At 35.1% G+C, this 20428-nt stretch overlaps 2 protein-coding genes across 9 annotated transcripts in view; one reads left to right on the forward strand and one right to left on the reverse strand.

Moving 5' to 3' along the window:
- LOC123517558 (protein cueball-like) overlaps window positions 1-17831 on the forward strand; it is a 44209-nt gene extending 26378 nt beyond the window's left edge. For 5 of the 8 annotated variants that reach the window (XM_045277775.1, XM_045277781.1, XM_045277776.1 and 2 more), the window contains exons 6-8: window positions 2467-2621; window positions 9152-9318; window positions 9862-17831. In XM_045277775.1, coding sequence (XP_045133710.1) covers window positions 2467-2621; window positions 9152-9318; window positions 9862-9972 — 433 coding nt within the window. In that variant the 3' untranslated portion in view covers window positions 9973-17831. Of the gene's footprint in view, window positions 1-2466; window positions 2622-8474; window positions 8966-9151; window positions 9319-9861 lie in introns of those variants that run through there. The other 3 variants (XM_045277778.1, XM_045277779.1, XM_045277777.1) reach the window with 2 other exon arrangements.
- Window positions 17832-17880: 49 nt separating this feature from the next.
- LOC123517560 (transmembrane protein 258-like) overlaps window positions 17881-20428 on the reverse strand; it is a 17225-nt gene continuing 14677 nt past the window's right edge. Inside the window, exons 3-4 of the mRNA XM_045277783.1 lie at window positions 18622-18748; window positions 17881-17930 (exon numbers count right to left, since the gene is read on the reverse strand). Coding sequence (XP_045133718.1) covers window positions 18665-18748 — 84 coding nt within the window. The 3' untranslated portion in view covers window positions 17881-17930; window positions 18622-18664. The remainder of the gene's footprint in view (window positions 17931-18621; window positions 18749-20428) is intronic.

Genomic DNA, 20428 nt, shown 5'->3' on the forward strand with positions numbered 1-20428 from the left:
GATCAGTAGAACAGTTACCATGAAAATAGCGATAAAATATAGAAAGGGATGCAACATTTCGGCGGTGAGAAAGAGAGTGAAGACAGTTAGTCAGAGGAGGGGAGTTGATGAGACGAAGAGTTTTCGATTCCACCCTATCAAGCAAAGCTGTGTGACTGGAACCCCCCGAGACATGTGAAGAGTACTCCATACAGGGACGGATAAGCAGTTGGAGGAGCGAGAAAAACTGGCGGAGACGCCTCAGAACACCTAACTTCATAGAAGCTGTTTTAGCAAGAGATGAAATGTCAAGTTTCCAGTTTAGATTATGAGCAAAGGACAGACCGAGGATATTCATTGTGAAAGAGGAAGACAGTTGAGTGTCATTGAAGAAGAGGGGATAGTTGTCTGGAAGGTTGTGTCGAGTTGATAGATGAAAGAATTGAGTTTTTGAGGCATTGAAAACTACTAGATTTTCTCTGCCCCAATCAGAAATTTTAGAAAGATCGGAAGTCAGGCGTTCTGTGGCGTCCCCGCGTGATCTGTTAATTTCCTGAAGGGTTGGACGTCTCTGAAAGAACGTGGAAAGATGTAGGGTGGTATCATCAGCGTAGGAGTGGATAGGGCAAGAAGTTTGGTTAAGAAGGTCATTAATGAATAATAGAAAGAGAGTGGGTGACAGGACAGAACCCTGAGGAACACCACTATTAATAGGTTTAGGAGAAGAACAGTAGCCGTCTACCACAGCAGCAATAGAGCGGTCGGAAAGAAAACATGAGATAAAGTTGCAGAGAGAAGGATAGAAGCCGTAAGAGGGCAGTTTTGAAATCAAAGCTTTATGCCAGACTTTATCAAAAGCTTTTGATATGTCTAACGCTACAGCAAAAGTTTCACCAAAATCTCTAAAAGAGGATGACCAAGACTCAGTAAGGAAAGCCAGAAGATCACCAGTAGAGCGACCTTGACGGAAGCCATACTGGCGATCAGACAGAAGATTGTGAAGTGACAGATGTTTGAGAATCTTCCTATTCAGGATAGATTCAAAAGAATAGATGAATGAAAGATATAGCTTCCCATGTATTGTAATGGCTGATATCGATGTAGTCCAGTGGCATCCTTAACAAGTATTTAATACAGTGATGACAAAGGAGGGGAGGAAGACAAGCGATTGGCAGGATCAGAGTCCTTCTCACTATTACCACCTATCCATAGATCGTGAGTTTGTCTTCTTTCTTTAACCCCTCTCCACAACCTTACCCTCTCTCTCCGTCTTTCTCTTCCTCTGTTTCTTTACAATAGATAAATTAGTGTGTTTCCAAAATTATTTTAACTTTTGTTCCACATTACTCTTGAGGTAAAAATCAAGATATGTTCTCTAGAAAAGTCTTCCCCCATCCTAAATGTGGCTATCTAAGCATACTGCTGCTTACTGATACCTCACACCTTACATATGCAGTCTCCCTATAGACTATTGTTCTGCTGTAAACTTGCCATATGGCCACCCTTAGCTAATCTAAGGCAGTAATCTGCAATGTTAACAAGTGCTTCTTAGAAGAAGTACTTGAGAGAGAGAGCGGGAGAGAGTTTCGGACTGGAAAAGTGAGTGTTGTTACTTTTTATGTCATCTAGAGAAAAAAACAGCCCATTTCATACTAAATTACCCTATATTAAAAGAAGAAAGGAATGAAATTGTAGACCTCCATAGACCAATAAATGAAGACATTAGTCAAGTGACTGGGGAGTTTGTTGGTCATCTGCACTTTTCATCAACTCCAGCACTCTCTCTCTCTCTCTCTCTCTCTCTCTCTCTCTCTCTCTCTCTCTCTCTCTCTCTCTCTCTCTCTCTCTCTCTCTCTCTCTCTCTCTCTCTCTCTCTCTCTCTCTCAGTGAGGCAGTGTCATTATCCTTGCTTGCCCAACAGCCCAGGAGCACAATTTACTATGAATTTCACTCCAGTGACAGGCAAGCAGTTGCCGCTCTCCATGTTATTACAAGTTTTGTATATCGTAGATCAACAAAGTGAGTTGCAATGATATCTAGCATGCAGAAATAGATAAACACGGGGCTTTTTTTGGCTTGTTTATCATGTCTTGTGTATATTGATTTGTGAAAAAAAAAAGCCATTTCTGACATCCCTCCCTCCCCCCCAAAAATGTTAGTATTTGACCAGTCCATTATTGAGCAAAATCTGTTACTGCGAAGTCCGTTATCACAAGCTACCACTGTAAGTGGCTCCCAGCACTTATTCATTATTATGAATAAATATTGTTTGGAACTGTGAGCTGCAACTTATTTGTTGATGTTGCACTTTTTGACCTTATCATCATACGTTCTTTTACTGCCTTTAGTAATTGATTTTCAAGGCTGTTGTTTACATTCTGTAGTAAATAATGTGGCAGTTATTGGTATCTAGAGATCATGAAATCTGAGTTTTTGTACATACTTGTTACGTTGACAAAATTGCTTAACTGATTGCAATTCTTTCAGTGTTCCTCGGTATAACTACTTGGCAATGATTGTGGTTCTGGCTGCAACAACTGTTATGTTCCTGTGCTCCACAATCATTTTGGCAGTTTTACTCTATCGCAGGAGAGCCACATCCTGTAAAGGAATCTCTGTAGCTGCCATAGAGACGCCACAAAGTAAGTAATGTCAATGGCTGTTTATTATTTGGCTTGGGAGTTTTTCATCTTATTCCTGAAAAGCTTTATTGGTTCTGCAAATATTTGTAAGGTAATACTTTTTTGCCTTTTTTCAAAATTTACCCCATGTACAATCTTTGCTACTACATTCACAGAATATACTCATGTTTTTCAAAGGCTTCTATCTTTTGAAATCTCTCTTAAGTGCCCTATAGGAGGCATCAAATCTTGGTTTCATTCTAATAATAATAAATTACAGTCCTTGCTCTGTCCTTTCAAGTAGCTTTTTATGATATGCAGGAAATGGCTGTGTTTTTCCAATCTGGCCACATTGTGTTACAAGACAATTCTCCCTAACACAAGAAGTCCATTTGCACCTTTCATTAGCTGTCAGTAATAACAGCTTTATCATCATGATGGGAATTTTCTTCCATAAAAGCATTAAAAAATATAATTTATTTATTTATTTTCTTAGTAAGTAGGGGGGACAATGGTCCAGGGCAACAAAATTACGAGGGAAAAAAAAAAAAAAAAAAATAATAATAATAATGATAAAAAAAAAAGTCTCCTGAAAACTCACTCTTGAAAGAGTTCGCCAAAACAAGGAGGAAATGCAGAATTAACAAGGGAGTTACAGATTTTACTACAAAAGGGAATGATAGAAAATACTGGTAAATACTGGTTACCTAACTCTTGAATTAGAGAAGTGTACAAAATAATGATGAGAAAAGTAGAAATTCTTGTGCAGCAAAACTGCATAAGAAGTTAGCTTGAAAATAGCAGTAAAAGATAGCAACAAATTCAACATTGCAGTGATAAAAAGAGAGGTTGAAGACGGTCAGTTAGAAAAGAAGTTGATTAGAGAAAATGCTATTGATTCCACTTTGTTTAAAAGAGTGATATAGGTGGAACACCACCAACCATACATATGAAACATACTCTATACATGAATGGACAAGAGTTAATAGTAAGGGGACAGGGGATGGTGAGAAAAACTGATGGAGATTACTCAGAATACCTAACTGCATAGACAATGTTTTAGTTAGATTGCAATTTTCTAGTTTAGATCATAAATAAAGGATAGGGTGAGGCTATTAAGTGTAAAAGGGTATAGTTGAGTGTCATTGAAGAAGAGGGAATAGTTACCTAGAAGGTTGTGTTGAGTTAATAGATGGAAGAATTGAGGCATTGAACAAAATACTAAGTTTGTTGTGCCCCAGTAAGAAATTCTTATTTAGAAAGCTGAGAAGATAGGTATTCTGTGGCCTTCCGGTATGAGCTGTTTGATTCTTAAATGGTTGAATATTTATGAAAAGATGTGAAAAAGTGTAAGGTGTTATCAGCAGCATAGGAGTGGATAGGATAGGGAGTTTAGTTAAGATAACTGATGAATAATAGGAAGAGAGTGGGTGACAGGACAGAAACCTGAGAGACATCACTGCTAAAAGACTTTGAAGAACAGTGAGTCTACCAAAGCACCAATAAAATGGTCAGAAAGGAAACTTGAGATAAAGTTACTGAGAGAAGAATAGAAGCTGTAAGAAGGTCATTTGGAAATCAGAGGTTTGTGCCAGACTCTTATCAAAAGCTATTGTATCTAAGGCAACTGGTTATTTCACCAAAATCCTTAAGAGAATGACCCAAGACTTGGTAAAGAAAGTCAGGTCACCAGTAGAGCACCCATGATGAGATCCATACTGATGATGAGGTAAGAGGTTTTGAAGGGGTAGATGTTTAAGAATCTTTCTCTAAAAAAAAAAAAAAAAAAAAAAAAAAAAAATATATATATATATATATATATATATATATATATATATATATATATATATATATATATATATATATATATATATATATATATATATAGGCTGTAAATTAAAGCAATATGATGGTAATTTGAGGATTTCAGGGAATAGAGTATTTACCATTTTTAGAAAGGGGCTTAATGTAAGCAAACTTTCTGCTGCAATGAAAGGTAGATGTTGATAATGTTGGAAGAATTTGGCTAGGCAAGTAACAAGTATGGAGGCACAGGTTTGGAGAACAATAGGAGGAACCTCATCAGGTCAGTAAGCTTCTGAGAGTTAAGGCCAGTTGTGATGAAAAAGGTCACTGCAAAGAATCTTAATGGGTAGTGTGAAGTAGTGGAGAGGGAGAAGCTAGTCTTGAATCATCCAAAGTAGAGTTTTTAGCAGATGTTGAAGATAAGAGTTCTGCTTCATAAGTAAATGATGTAGTAGTGGTTCCATGAATTGAAATGAAGGCAGAAAAGATGAAGAAGTAAGGTTATAGGAGATGTTTTTAGATAATTGCTGTAAGTCTCATAGGGAGTTAAATCTTCAAAGATTGTGACACTTTCTATTGGTGAAGGGTTTTTTGGCAAGTTGGAGAACAGATTTAGCATGATTCCAATCAGAAATTTAAAGTGAATGATATTCAAGTATTGCATGAAAGAAAGGCTTATTTAAACCAGGATTTGGAAAGTTTAGGAAAACAAAGGCTGAGGTATGTATGCCTCCATGTCAGACACTATCACCTTTGTTATATGCTCTGAACACAGAGATGGGTCTCTAACACAAAATAAGTAGTCATTCGAATAGAAATAAGTATAATATTTCTTAAGGTCCTCCCAAATTAGCAGTGGGAAAAAAAAAGGCCAGAAAAGAAACATAAAATGAAGTTGCAGAGAAGGATAGAAGCCATAGACGAGAAGTTTGGGGATCAAAAACTATGTGGCAGACTCTATCAAAAGCTTTAGATAAGTCTAAGGCAACAGCAAAAGTAAAAAAAAAACTAAAATTTTAGAGGATAGCCAAGACTTAGTAAGGAAACCAAATAATCAGTAGAGTGGCTTTGACAGAAGCCACGCTGGCAGTCAGATAAAAGGTTGTGAAGTGATAGATGTTTAAGAATCTTGCTGTTGGGAAAAAAAAAAAAAACTAGATAAGCAGGAAATTAAACTAGTAAGGTTGTAGTTTGAGAGATTAAATTGGTCATCCTTTTTAAGGAAAAGGTTGAATGTAGGCAAACTTTCAGCAAAAAGGAAAGCTAGAAGTTGGTAGACAAAGTTGAAGGGGTTGGACTATACTCAAACCACGCTATGGAGTCACTTTGGGTGGGGCCGGAAAAGGGGACTTCCCAGCTACAGCGTTGCCAAATCTCTCCCAGTACTAGGGCAATTAAAAAGGATAAGATAGCCTGTTCTATATGTCCGTAAGAAGACAAGGAAGAGCCTTCAAGCTTAGGCTTTATTCAACTAAATCTTGACAGTGCTCGAGGAGAGAGAGCAGGAGGCCGACTGACCAGTGAGTGCAAGGCAGGCAAACTTATCACCTGCTAAAGAGGGCTGTGAAGCAAAGCTCGAGCTCAGCGAGATACATGAACTTAACATGAACTTAATAGATTAACAATTCACTTTATATTACATAGCCTGACCCTTTTAAGCCTACACCACCCCACCATCCACCCCTCTCTCTCTCTCTCTCTCTCTCTCTCTCTCTCTCTCTCTCTCTCTCTCTCTCTCTCTCTCTCTCTCTCTCTCTCTCTCTCTCTCTCTCTCTCTCTCTCTCTCTCTCTCTTCTAAGTAGTTATATATGTTGTATACAAGTTCTTTCTCTCGGCTGTGTATTGGTCCACCACGATTCGTGACGCTTCCTTCCATCTTGCTGGGTGGGTGGCCAGGTGATGAATGAATGACCCTGACCCACCTTAATCCCCGACCCCTGACCTGCCTGCCTTCCCAGACCTACCTGAGAACCCCGCAAAATAGCGTTGCCACGTGTCGTGCTATTTATGTATGTACTGTATACTAATTGTTATTATCTATATTACAATACTACAGTGCATTCATAACACTACAAACCCTTATTGAATCTAAAAAAGTATTTAATGGGAAATAAAACATAAGAATAATTAGTAAATAGGTGACGAATGACACAAAGTGATATGTGCTGGGGCTGATTTGGCATAGTGGCGAGCCGGGGATTTACCGCAGCATCCACATCCAAAGTGACTCCATAGCGTAGAAGGACTATAGGCAAGATGAAAGCACTGAGGTACAGTTTCTAAGAAGAACAGGAGGTACATCATAAGATTCTGGAGCCTTCCAAGTATTTAGGCGAGTGAGGGCATGGAAAACATCATTGCAAAGAAAGGAAACTCTACATATAATTTTTCAGTCAGTTGGCATCATAATGCAAATTCCTTCAATATCTTGGAACACTTCATATTACTTTTCTGATTCAAATCACTTCACACAGGTACCTTTCAATAATAAAATGCATCTTATGGAGATTTTGCATCTAATATTCAATAAGGAAACATTCTACACATCCCAATCCCTCTTTTATCAATATAGAACACCAAAATTTTATTCGTGTATATATTCTATTGGACTACCACAAGATAGCCTTGGTCTCAATGAAAGGCTGTTAAGAAACATGTGCAGTTTTGGAGGAAGAGGAATAGAGGAATCTCATAAAGGGAGGTTGTCATCTGAAGGCAGTTAGTTTTCATTGGACGCAGATTGTGGTGAATTTGTCATCATCATACTTCTCTTATAAATTTATTTATTTATCTAAATATTAGATCAGTATTCTATATGAAAGGTTGGAAGTGATAAGCCATACACTTGCCCTCCACTCACAAATATTCCCACTGAGGTTCCATAGTTCAGGGGAAAGGAGCAGTCTTCATCAACCACACCATTAGGAGTCATAGTAATCAGATTGATAAACATTTGGATCCTATAGCAGAGCTTGTTTTCCCCTTCTTGCATTATAAAAGGCTCATCCTGCACCTAACATACCAAGCTCATTGGACCATTTGTGGGAGAATCTTGTTGAGGCCTTCAAGATTGTTTACCACACGTGCATTCATGGTTATTCCTCTCCATTTTTTCCATTTATTCTTCCCATGCTTAATTTCTCCTTCCTGCACAGACATGTAATATGTTCTGCACAGTTTCTCCCAACCTTACACCACTCACACCATAGAGCTTAGACCATCATAACAGTTCCTGTTTTGCTTGCTTTCAGTGGCTTTTTCCTTCCTCAATCTTTGTGTACTGCTCCATACATTTTCCTAGTCTCAGTTATGTTCTGCTGTTGACATGAAGAATTTCATTACATTTAAGATTTTTTTTGTTTAGCTTACACTAGGTCTCTCAAATCAGTCCACAACAGTTTCTCTATTGTCTTGATTTTTCTTAAATCTTTAAATGTCCATATTGTATCCCTTCATATCAAATACTTTCCATACTGGTTTTATAGCAAACATCTGCCACAGGCATCATCCTTTTCTAAAGCCACTTTGCTCAACCACAGCATTCTCCAAACCTCTTGAAGGATGCTTCCATCACACATTAACCTCCAACAAAAGATTCTAAAAGACATGTTCCCTAAAATCAGCTTAGTTGTACTTACCACTCTTACCTTTACACTGTACAAGAAAACTATACATTTTTCAGTCAGCATTATATTGATCATAAAGGATACACTTAATATTTTCCTCCCAGCTTTCATGCCTTATCATCAGTTTTTGTTTTTCATCAGAGCTGTCTTTATAGAGAATCTTGCATGCCTCCTCATAACTGAATTTGATTATTGCTTGTCAGCCAGGGTATTATACTGCACATTCCTGCATGCCTCATCATATTTGGGTAAAATTATTTGATATTAAAACTTGTATGCATGATAATAACTTGGCTATTTCTTGTTCCCCCCCCCCTCTCTCTCTCTCTCTCTCTCTCTCTCTCTCTCTCTCTCTCTCTCTCTCTCTCTCTCTCTCTCTCTCTCTCTCTCTCTCTCTCTCTCTCTCTCTCTCTCTCTCTCTCTCTCTCTCTCTCTAAGCAAGAAAGGTGGATTGGTTTGCCATGAAGTTCTCTGTAGTTGAACTACAGATATTTAATGTTTCCTGCTCAAAGATTGTGCCAATATGAGTAGAAGACAAGTTTGAATAGGAATACAAGTCAGTCTACTATTTATGAATGCAGGGCATCTTTAATAGCTATTAGTATGAGTTTTGGAGTGGACAACCAAGCAAAGAAAAATTCTGGTACAAGTTATGATATAAATTGATAAATTGCTTCAGGGTATGATTGTAGTACAAGGGAAAAAACGTAAATACTAGTTTGCAGTAATTGTCTTAAAGATGAAAATAACTAAGTAATCAAGTGTGGTGATGTATATTTTTTAAATGTTTTTCTGAAATAATTTAACAGGAAAAGAAATATTTTTAGTCACATATCTTAAGAAAGTGTGTACGTGTTTGTATGCTCATGTCATGATTGTGGAGACAAATACTCTGTAGACCTATTTAAAATAAAAGTTACTTTGTCAAATTTATTGAATGCTGACATTATTACTAATTTACATAATTGATCATTGAATGATTTATTTGCTTGTTTTGTAAACCTTTAGTTATTAATTTGGAGTAATTTTACCTGTTTTGGTAATATAAATATGGTTTGGTCTGTATTCACTCACCATGTGATTTGAGAATGAGACTGGTCTCATGACATTGTATTGCAGCTGTGGTTGTTCAAGTTCCTCGCAAGGTGAAGCGTTTTGGCCCAAAGAAGTCATTTGTTACTAGAAATAAATCAAGACCTTCTGGGTCCTCCACCTGTTCTGATTTGGCTAATGATGGTGTGAACATCAATATTGAGGATTGCTGTCAAATGACTCTTTGTGAAACTGTAAGTTTTAAATTTTATACAGATGTGGTTTTCTTACAAAATCAGTTTGAAGTTAACACAATTATATGTGGCAATTTGTTGCTGAAATATAGACTTTGATATTGAACTTAACCAAACCATATGGACATTGCCCAAAATGATCATTAATTTTCATGTATCACACTTCCTACAATTCAGCATGGTATTTTCCAATAATGCATGGCTTTTTTTTTAGACTGCTATTACATGACATTTAACTGTCTTAAAAAATCTGCGCTGTTGCTTAATCAGTTATGCCAACTTTAGAAATATTAAAAACTTAACAGTGAGACTTTCTTCTCTTTGGGAACTGCACTCATGCATTTGCTTTGGCTTGCATTTAAAAGCTCTTTATTTGTTTATCTTATGACATACAAATTTGATTTAATTCTTACAAACTGTTTTGTATATGATTGTACTATACTTCTATGTATTTTCATTTTAAGTGATTCTAGAATTAATAACATGTAATTTTTAATCACATTAACATTAAGACTATATTGATATTAATTTTCCTCTTCACAGCCCTGCTACACCACTGTTAAAAAACAAGGCAAGTCATACAAGGATGTAAGAAAAAATTCCAAGAGTTACGAGGATAAGAGAGGATTACTTGATGATGGCGAAGATATCTGAGCTAGTAATGAAAATGGTATCTGGGACAATGTTGTGGTCCAGAGAAATTATTTCTGGTAGTCTCATGACAGCCAATCACAGGCATTGGGGTAGATATGTAATAGAGGGACATCTAAACATACTGAACACCAATGGAAGGCTTTGTGTGATGTGATCCTTCCTTTCCATTGCACTCATGACCACAAAAGAGTTCAACTGCCTCACTACCTTATGAGTGATGAAATTGTTTATATGATTTTGTTTCTGCTTTATCTAAAAAAGTGTCATTGGTGTACAAAGGATGAACTTGGAGTCACCTGCATGATATTGTTTTACTTAGCTAAAATTTAGATAAATTTTATCTGTGATGCCTTGCTCCCAGAGGGAATGAGGCATTAGATAGATCAACATAGATAAGTTGCCAAATTTGCCAATAATTTTGCCTGGATTTGGAATTTGTATTTTATTCAAGGGATTTTGAATGATACCAAGTTAGTCCAAATATAAGTCCACCCTCAACTGGAAATATAGGCAAGTTTTCACACATATGAAGCACCATTTTTAACAAATACATTTAAATGTATTCAAAAAGGTCTCAGACCAAGGTACAAAAAGTGCATTATTTTTGGGATTGTAACTCTAATGTCCTACAAAGTGTGTCTGTGTTACCTCACACTTTGCTCTAGTGGTCCTTCTGTTGCTTGAAACATTTCTAGAAGTCATGTTCTAGAATGACTACCTGGTACAGTGTTATACTTTTAATTATGATGCATCCTCAAGTCTAAAATGGTGATCAATCTGAGTGGCAACTTTGAGAGCAGCCGGAAACCATAAAGAACCAAGTCTGGAAAGCAAAAAGACTAATCATTCTGAGGAATATGCTGCTCAGCCAAAAAATTGTGGATAAGGTGTAGAAATCAGACATCTGAGAGGCAAATAACTACAGTTGTCTTATGACATTGTGGCAGTTTATTCTTCACACCTGGTTCAAAATGTGACCAAACACTAGATTTCTCTTCATACATAGTTCCTGTAATATCAGAGTGTTCCTTAAGCTGAAGACATCTGAGGTTCAAAGAGAGATCTTATGAAGCATGCAATTCTGGGAGTGCAAGCACTGATGGGGTAAGTGAGTCACAAAGTGGCAGCTTTATAGGACGTTAAGAATTAGACCCTGAATTACAATTTGTTTCCTTACCTGAGATCTAATATAAGAATAACTGACTTGTTATGTATTTAAAAACTTTATTTATGCTTTTATCCATCCATTGTATACCTAAAACCTGTTCCTGAGAATTCCCTCAAGGGGATGACTATGATAGGAGTTTTACAAGCTTGCAGCCACTTTTTTTAAATTGACATTTATTTTATTTATTTATTTTTTTATGAATGCATAGGAAGAAAAGATTAAGTAAAAAGGCCTGTAACTAATAATTTGATGAATTAGTTAAATGTTCTTTTTGACAAATGATTGGAGATATATCTTTTAGCATCAGTGATTGTAAAATTGAAATATGAATTGCAAATTGATTAATTATATAAAGTATAAGATTAACATTTGACAATTATATCACATAATGGCAGTTATATTTTCATGCCATAGAATACCACATACTAATTAGTTTTTTTAAGAACATAAATAGTATGTGAATTAAGTAACAAATTAACAGTGGAGTTGTACATACAGTACAAGGGTTTTACAACTGAAGACAAAATATGAATATTGATTTTGATTATTTACTTTCAAAGATACATTATACACATGAAATTTCCATATTTATTAGATAATGTGATAGTACTTGAAATGTTATTTTTTGCAGACTTGGTATGAATTTCAAACTTTCAAATGCAATAACAACAACAAATGATCTTAGTTTCATAATTTCTTGAAATAAAGTTATGTGACACAGTGCATTACCTTCCAGGAGGCAAGGTAAAATGAAGGAAGTGTGATTGCTTGATTTCTGTCTACCATTATTATTAATTTTTCAACATATCATTACCTCATCCCCATTTGGTTTATTAATCAAACTAAACAAATTCATAATTTGTGTTGGAGAGACTGCATTGTCATGGTATGATGTTCTTAGTTATGGATATGGAATACATTTTTCCTGGGAGTTGCTTTCATTATTTTCTCCAGCTAAGAAATTTATTCTTATTACAAAGTACCTATGCATCACATTCATGAATACTGTTGTACATAAGCAAAGCTAAAGAAACATCATAATGGCTGTGATATAGCTTGTAAGAATTATAAAATGTTGCACATATGATTTTTGCTGTTATTTGTGTTGAGCTTTAATTACAATGTGATTTCTGAACAAAATCTGGGATGATAACATGTATGTGTAAGAAAACTTGCACAGTATATCGATAAAAGGTGAAGTGTGCATTGTCGTAAATATTTTTTTGTAAGCTAGTCTGTTGAAATATTTAAAGTCTTCGGCTTGTGGATTTGAACAACCATTATTATTATTTTATTTATTTACTTATGATACGTCATCATGTATGACAGCCAAGTCTGTCATGTCATATTGTAAAGAAACTTTTATTCATGATTTTATTTATTTATTTGCTTATATTTACTTTTTTATTGGTTTATATGTCTATATTTTTGTTTTTAAAGTTTTACTAGTAAGTTGAACATTAATATTTATTACTTTTTTTTATTAATATTTTGACAGGAACAAGTGTTCCAGCTGTACACATTTGTTTCATGAAGCCAACAGTTTATAATCTGGATGTATATATTTTTAAGGGTAATGCCAGCTTTTGATGTCAAAGTTTTATTGCATTTATAAACTGACAAGATGACTTGATATCAGTGTTGTAGTATATCACAAGTGCCACAAGTTTTCTTCTTAAACTGAAAACTGAATGAATCTCAAAATGGTAATGGATTTTGTAAATCAGCAATTTCACATGCAGAAATGGAAATGAAGAATTAGGCATCAGTTTGCCAGCTTATTATGTTCTTTGAAGTTTGATAGGCATTTAGTTTACTTCATTTAGCACTGCAGTCTACTTTTTCTCCAAGGTATCATTAAAAAATGTGTTGGTATGTAATTGAAAGCAGATACTTTATGCCTTTTTAAAGCAGAAATATTTCTCAAGACATACTTAAGCAATTTTAAATTAAGAAACTGTTGTTCTTAAGATACTTATAGACATGATGTTTCCATTAAGAATGACATTGATGTTTACCAAGTCAGTAGATTGAAATGAAAAAAATACAGGTATTCCCTGATATACAATTCACGGTATTTTAGGATGTTAAAAATTATTGAAGGTTTACTTTATTTGATGAATATCCTGGGTCTTAAAAGACAGGAGGAGAGTTTTCTGGTACACAGTCAGTAATATGTTCAAGTTCAAAGATAAATGGTACCTGTCAGCCAGCCAATGAGTGAATTTCAGAATGGCAGTGACACTGTTTCCACATCCCTCTCTTTCTCCCACCTCCCTTAAATATATGTTTGTTATATCGAGCTGTACAGCTATTTCATCAACTTCATTTATATCATCCACCATCAGTGAGTACCTGTCATAAATTTTTCTTATTAACAAAAATCATAAACAGTTATTTTAGTGGTAGTATCAATTTAGTGCAATTATAGCATTTCACAGGTGCTTTTGGAATGTAAAACTGGGGGTTCACTGTATAGTGCTATTTGTTTGGGTGAATGATACACAGTCAACTGCAGTTGGATAGACCTTGAGAATGGTCAGTGACTCTCTCTCTCTCTCTCATACTGATTATGGCACTTCTGTATTTATATATGATATATTCATTAATTTTGTGGGTTCATGGGGTACTTGTATAAATGTCATGGAATGCATTACTCTTGTATTTGTTCTTAAGTGTGCCATATGATTGATCACTTTATGACATGGATTTTCAGTAATTAATTCCAATTGTATATCAGGGAATACCTGTAAGTGGTTATGAGAACACAAAAGTTAAGCTGCAAGAGGTCTGTAGAAGGCCTACAACTGACCATGCTTGTTTAGAGTATGTCTTTCTGTATCCACTATATTTGATTTTTTCAAGCTCCTTATTGACTTCACTAACACCAGATGTGAAGTCGTTTTCCAGTCATTCACCACAATTTAAGAAGCAGTTTCTTACTGTCATGCTTTTACTACTGCTGTTATTACTACAAGCATCTATATTACGTGCAAAATGTAATCTTTGGCAAGAAGTTTATGAGAATGGAATTTGGAGGCTTTCTCATACAGTTGGAACTGTAAAAGTACATTAATGCCACAGTGTTTAATTCTTATTATTATGGTAGCAATAAGATTATAAACTACAGCTTTCTAATCAACACACAAGTAATTGACCAGAATTATGGTGCAATCATTATAGAAGGCAGCTGAACTTGTATGCCTGTTATTTTCTGTAGTAATTTTTACTCCTTCACCAAAACATCACAGATCATGTGTTTGATCATAAAGTTCAACTTTGAATCAAATCTTCCGGTATGAAGGGTTGAAAAAGGAAAGTGGGGTTCCTTTCCTTATCACTATACCTCTGTTTAGGTTGGAAGATCCCAATATGTGTAAAGTATGCATACATTGGATTGGATTATATGTATGTTTTGTAACCATGATTTTTAATGGTTAGAAACTGATTACTAGCGTTATCCAAATTTTATGGTGATGGCCATGTTCCAAAGATTCCCATTAATTTGGTTATCTTTATTTAAGATTGGCGCATTTTAAGTTTTCTTTTATGAGTATTATTTTAATTGCAACAGGATTGTTACTAAAAAGATTTGGAAATGGTTGGGTGGTTTTCAAGTTGACATTGTATTTTCCTAAATATACGGCTAATACATAAGATTTACAAATCAGGATATTGAAAATATAAACAATAATTTTGTTATATTCATTATTTGAAAAAAAAAAAAAAAAAAAAAAAGTTGATTTTATAGAGGGTAATCTAAATTTTAATTAATTTGAAATTTCTAAAAGCAAAAAAGTTCATGTAATGTTCTCTACAGTTTATGCAAAGACAAAACCTATCAATAGATTTCAAGTATTAGCAGCCTGGATGATCCAGTGCTACATAAAAGACTTGAAATATAATTTGTCACTTCAAAGTTTTTATAAAGCATAACCTAAAGATTTTTATTTTGTTGGATGTTATATTGGATCTCAATGTTCCTTTGTTGAAAAATGTTGGCTTCATTCTTGAATTTACCCTCCTTAAGACCAAAATGTAATATGCAGACAGATAAACTCACAACATAAATATGAAAGATGTGCACCTGGTCAGAGTGGAACAATTAACAGGATTGGATTCTTGGATACTAGAAATAAATTAGAGTATTCTAAGAAAAGATGTCAAGTTCATCTTGCACGAAGCTTTCTTTGTTAGCTGGGTTTGTGCTGCTACAGATCATGTCTTGCTGTACATCTTACTTTTAAATATTTTTATGTGCTGAACTTATAATGTTTTACTTAATTAGTGCTATTTTTGTTTTAATCAGGCATAATTACTTGCTTAGATCCAGTTTATGGATTCTAATTGCCACTTAGGTTCTATACTTGTACTTTTTAATACAATACTAAAAGCTTGAGAATCATCTCTGCAGGCATACTTCTTCTATAAGATGCTCTATGATATGCAAGACTGCAAATGGCACCAAGTGTAAGGGCCTTGTATACTAGAGAGATATCTGCTTCTTCAATAATAGATAATGAATCTATAAAAATATAATTACACAAGTAGAAGTTAGACTAGCCACTAAGATCAGGAGAAATGTGTAGATGCTTGACTACTGGGTAGAATCGGTTATGGGTTAATGTTTCATTTGGAATACATTGCCCCTTCCACCCAGTTAAATATAATTTTGTTCATTATATAAGGCTCAGTACTGTAATCACAGGAACATGTATCCTGGCAAATGGAATAATTTATTTATAGACCATTGTTGACAGTCATGATTTATACAACAGGTTTAGGTTCATATTAATAATACATATTGTTAATGCTAAAAACAGATCAATAACAAAACAGTTAAACTTTAAAAAAAATGCAGACTTGATTGAGCATATTCATGTTAAAATATTCATGATAACATGTACATTATAATCTTTTAGTTTTTGAAGAGAGAACTTTTTGTCAAAAATACAGCTCTGTGAAGGGTGGCCAGACATTATGGTGCAATCCGTGGTGATATTGTTGTTATGTTGTTGGTAGTACTCAGAGCATTTTTTTAACTTTCCATATTGAAATACAAACAAGTTTGTGAAGTTGTGATTGAAAGTATTTTTAGATGGATAGTTAAAATAATGCTTTGAACAAGTTGTCTTACCTCACTCATCCCAAGAAAGGATAGTGATATTTTTGTAAGCAGATGTAGTGGTTTTACATTTTCAGGTACTGTGATCTCAAGTGGACGCTTAGATGGGTCACTTGTTTGATCTTGAAAAGTTATTGTTAATGGTCTCAAGTGGACACCTAGATGGGTTACTTGATGAACTAGTCATTGTGTGCAGGCTGAAGTAGACACCAAGAAGGGTCACTTTGCAAGCCTGCTAGTCTCTGTGGGATTCTCTGCACATGCTCTTTAGATGAGAGATGTGCATTTTATCAGTTGTTAGTACATAGATGAAATAAGAACAGATCAACATGTAACTGTTCTCAAGACAACAATTGTCCATTGTTTACTGTGGGGATTGCATTAAATTTTAAGTACATGTCCAATTTTGAAATTATAAAGATACTTTTCAGCTAAACAATCCAGCATATGATTGTTAAAATGTTTCTTGGCATTGTACTCGTTTTGCCCAGCAATTATGATTAGTTACCTCTTATGGCCAGCTAGAAAGTTAACCACCTGTAGACAAAATGATTGTGAGAAATTAAAAGCATATGCATTCAGTGCCAAACAACTCCAGAACTCCCATCTATGTGAGCATCACATTGTGCAAATTTGCAACTTGCCATTCTGAAAATTTGCCAGGGAGAAACTAACTGTATGGCAACTTTGGCTAGTCTCATATAATAATGGCTTCATTGTTTGACCAGTGACTACTCACATAATAATATTTATTAATAAGTGTTTGTTTTAAAATAATGTGTTCTACAGAATTAGTGTGATGCCTGGAAAATATACAAGCCATGATAACAAAGTACAAGTAATAATTTCATAAAAGTGAAACAAAAAATAAGCTGTATAACTAATGCATATGAAAAGATTGTATGTTGGGTCAAGAAGTGGCACAATGAGGGATGAGAGATTTGAGGATGTGTCTTACTACCAAAATGGTGGTGAACCACCCTAAAAAAAAAAAAAGTTTGATTGCACTTTACATGCCATCAAAAAAGACTTGTTTGCAAATCTTTATCCTAAAGGGAAATAAAAATTTTTTTTTTTGCAGTCGTCCATCAACACATTTGTGTTGAGTCTTTTCATTGGCATTAGTTACAAAGCTCATGTTTGTTTCACTATTCTTAAACTAAAATTTGTAGTGTGCCATCATGACTTTCAAGCATCACAGTTATTGTAGAACACAATCTTTGAAACTTAAAAAAATATATTAAATTAGCCAAAACAGATGACTCAAAAGATCTTTTATGTCAAGATGTCAAAGACTGAAGGAGATTGAGTTACTGTAATTTTTTTTTTTTTCTCTCAAACTGAGGAGCACCCCAACTTACTAAGTTGTGTGAGTTCTTAAGTTGTTTGGTGCTGCCTGTATCCTAAAAGATTTGTCATTCATCCCTTGGACCTATTTTGAACAAAGCATTTGCTGGATGGACCAAAGAATGTATTATTTATTTTCAAATTAAATTATTCTGAATACGTTCAACCTTGAATGTTCCTTAAGTAGAACAGTAAAGGGGCAATATAAAGTTGATCTTACCATGTGTTTTATTTATTCTTAGAAGTAAAAAGGTTAATAAATGATGAATTTATAGATTCAGTCCTTTACTCTGTATACAAATGTTGGAATGCCTCAATCTGAAAACAAGTAAAATATGTGTATAATTATACACAATTCCACAAACTTGAACCTTAGCTTACAGTAAAACTGACTGACCAAGACTCAGGTAGCTATAGATAATACATAAAAAATCTGGTCAGAATTAAAATTTCTAGTGTGACACTTGGTTACTGACGTCACACTAGGCACTAATTCAAGATCATTTGTCTGAAAAAAATAATTTGTTGGAGAAAAAAAATCTTAAAAAATTTAGAATAGAAATTTTTCAAAAAATTTTCATGATTCAAGAAATAAAGATTGGTAAAGGGGTGCTTTATATGCTTTCCATAACTACTGCAAAATTTTGTGTAAAACAATACAATAGTGAAAACCTTTCATATCAAATATCTCTTAAAATAAAATAACAATAATAATAATAAAATATCTACAACAGCTCTCTTAATTTAATAAATTTTCACTTTATAACTACATACCTATTACAAAAGCTATATGTGAGCATAACCCAATGAGTGCCTATGCATAATGTACCTGTAATTATTTTTGTATATAGGCTCATAATATTCTAATTTCATAGAATTTTGACATGCATAAATCGAGAAGTGAGTTTAAATATAAAATAAATAAATAAAAATAAAACAATAAATATATGAAAGCATGAGATAATGAAATCAAATATTCCATAAACTAAGTGTTCATAGGTTGTCTTACCTTACTCACACCACACACACACATCTGAGGAGCCTCTCATCTCTCATACATATATTCCAACCCACAGCAGCAGGAACAGTATTCCAAATCCCATGAATACTGAAGCTACAAGTGCTATCAGACATTCCTGAAACAGAAAAAAAGAATAAATAAACAATAATAATCACAGTGGAGCCTCGTTTGCCAAACATCTCCCTTTTCAAACAAATTACAGTAAGTCCTCGTTATACGGTAGTTCTTTATCAGGTAAATTCACAGTTACAGTATTTGGAAATTACTACCCTCAATTCAATAAGCGGTAAGAAAAATTCACAGATACGGTATCCGCTCATGTCATCTGAGAGGGCCCAGCGTGGGGGAGCACGGGTGATGATGTCATCCACGCCACACCTCCCCACCACTCACAGTACCTACTCACTAATTTGACCACCCTTGGAGCCTGTTATCTCTTCCCCTCTCCCCCTTTATTTTTCAACTGCATTACATATTACATGCATTACTAATTAGATGAATAAATGGAATATTAAAGGGTCTATTGTAAGCACAAATATATTCATAATAATCATGGCAAATACTTAAAGCTTACTACCAGTGGCGAACCATGCAGCAACTGATAAAGTGCACAGACAGGCCTGGCAAGCACACTATCAGAATGGTGGAAGTCGTATATCATCAAGCACGCCTTAGATAACATCAAGTCATCTTAGGATGAAGTGAAAATGTAAAGATGTCTACCATGAACTTGGCATGGAATAAACTATGGCCAGAATGCGCGCATGACTTCCCAGGCTTCACTGAAGATGACATCAGTGTGATCAGAAATGACATAGTAAATATGTGCCATAGGGCTGGCTTCAATGAAGTTGATGATCATGATGTTCAAGATCTTTTGGAAAGCCATGCTGAAGCTCTTTCAAATGATGAACTTATAGAGCTAGACAAGGCATCACAGGAGGCAGAAAAAGAGGGAGACGAGGAAGAACCTGTGCGTGGGCTGGACATCAAAACTCTTAGAGAATGTCTCGGTGGTATCGAAAAGCTATAGAAACCCTGAAGCAACGTGACCTAAATATTGCCAGGAGTAGCAAAGTTGGCTCATAATGTAGAGAAAAGTATCAACATTTATCAAGAAATCTATGATGAAAAACCACAGTCCTCCATCTACTCCTTCATGCCAGTCAAACATGCTGTCCCTGTCACACCTGCTAACCCTGCTAAAGCTGGCCCTTCCTCATCCACTACTGACGGTTTTACAGCTGGCCCTTCCTCCATAACCTCTTTCTTCAAACCAGTGAAACATGCCGACCCTGCTACAGCTGGCCCTTCCACATCTGCTTCCGACAGTGCAGACGACGTCTTATCCTCGTCTGCCCACTCAGCGGAACATGAGTAAGGGCTGAAATCCCTACTGGCCTCAGGAGGGACATCATGTGATAGAATATATGGCAATTACAAGGTAAATAAAAACAATGTTTATTTTTTTTGCGCAGTACCTTAATTTTGTTTTTTTTAATGACTATTTTCATGTACTTTAATTTCTGTAGGGGTGACTTTTGATGTGCTGGGACGCATTCCCTATTATATGTTATAATGAGTTCGGTATACGGTAATTTCAATTTGCAGTAAGGTTTTCAGGAACGCATATGTACCGTATAACGAGGACTTACTGTAGTTGCTGAACAAAATTTCAACCTTAAAACGGTCCCACTTGTCATAACATACTCTGTTGGTGAACAATCCATATGAATTTCCGGCAGAAATTAGGCCAAAATATGGCTCAATTTGGCATGCGCATTCTACGTGCAAC

This window comes from Portunus trituberculatus, chromosome 42, assembly GCF_017591435.1.
Source record: "Portunus trituberculatus isolate SZX2019 chromosome 42, ASM1759143v1, whole genome shotgun sequence".
Classification (NCBI taxonomy): Eukaryota; Metazoa; Arthropoda; class Malacostraca; order Decapoda; family Portunidae; genus Portunus; species Portunus trituberculatus.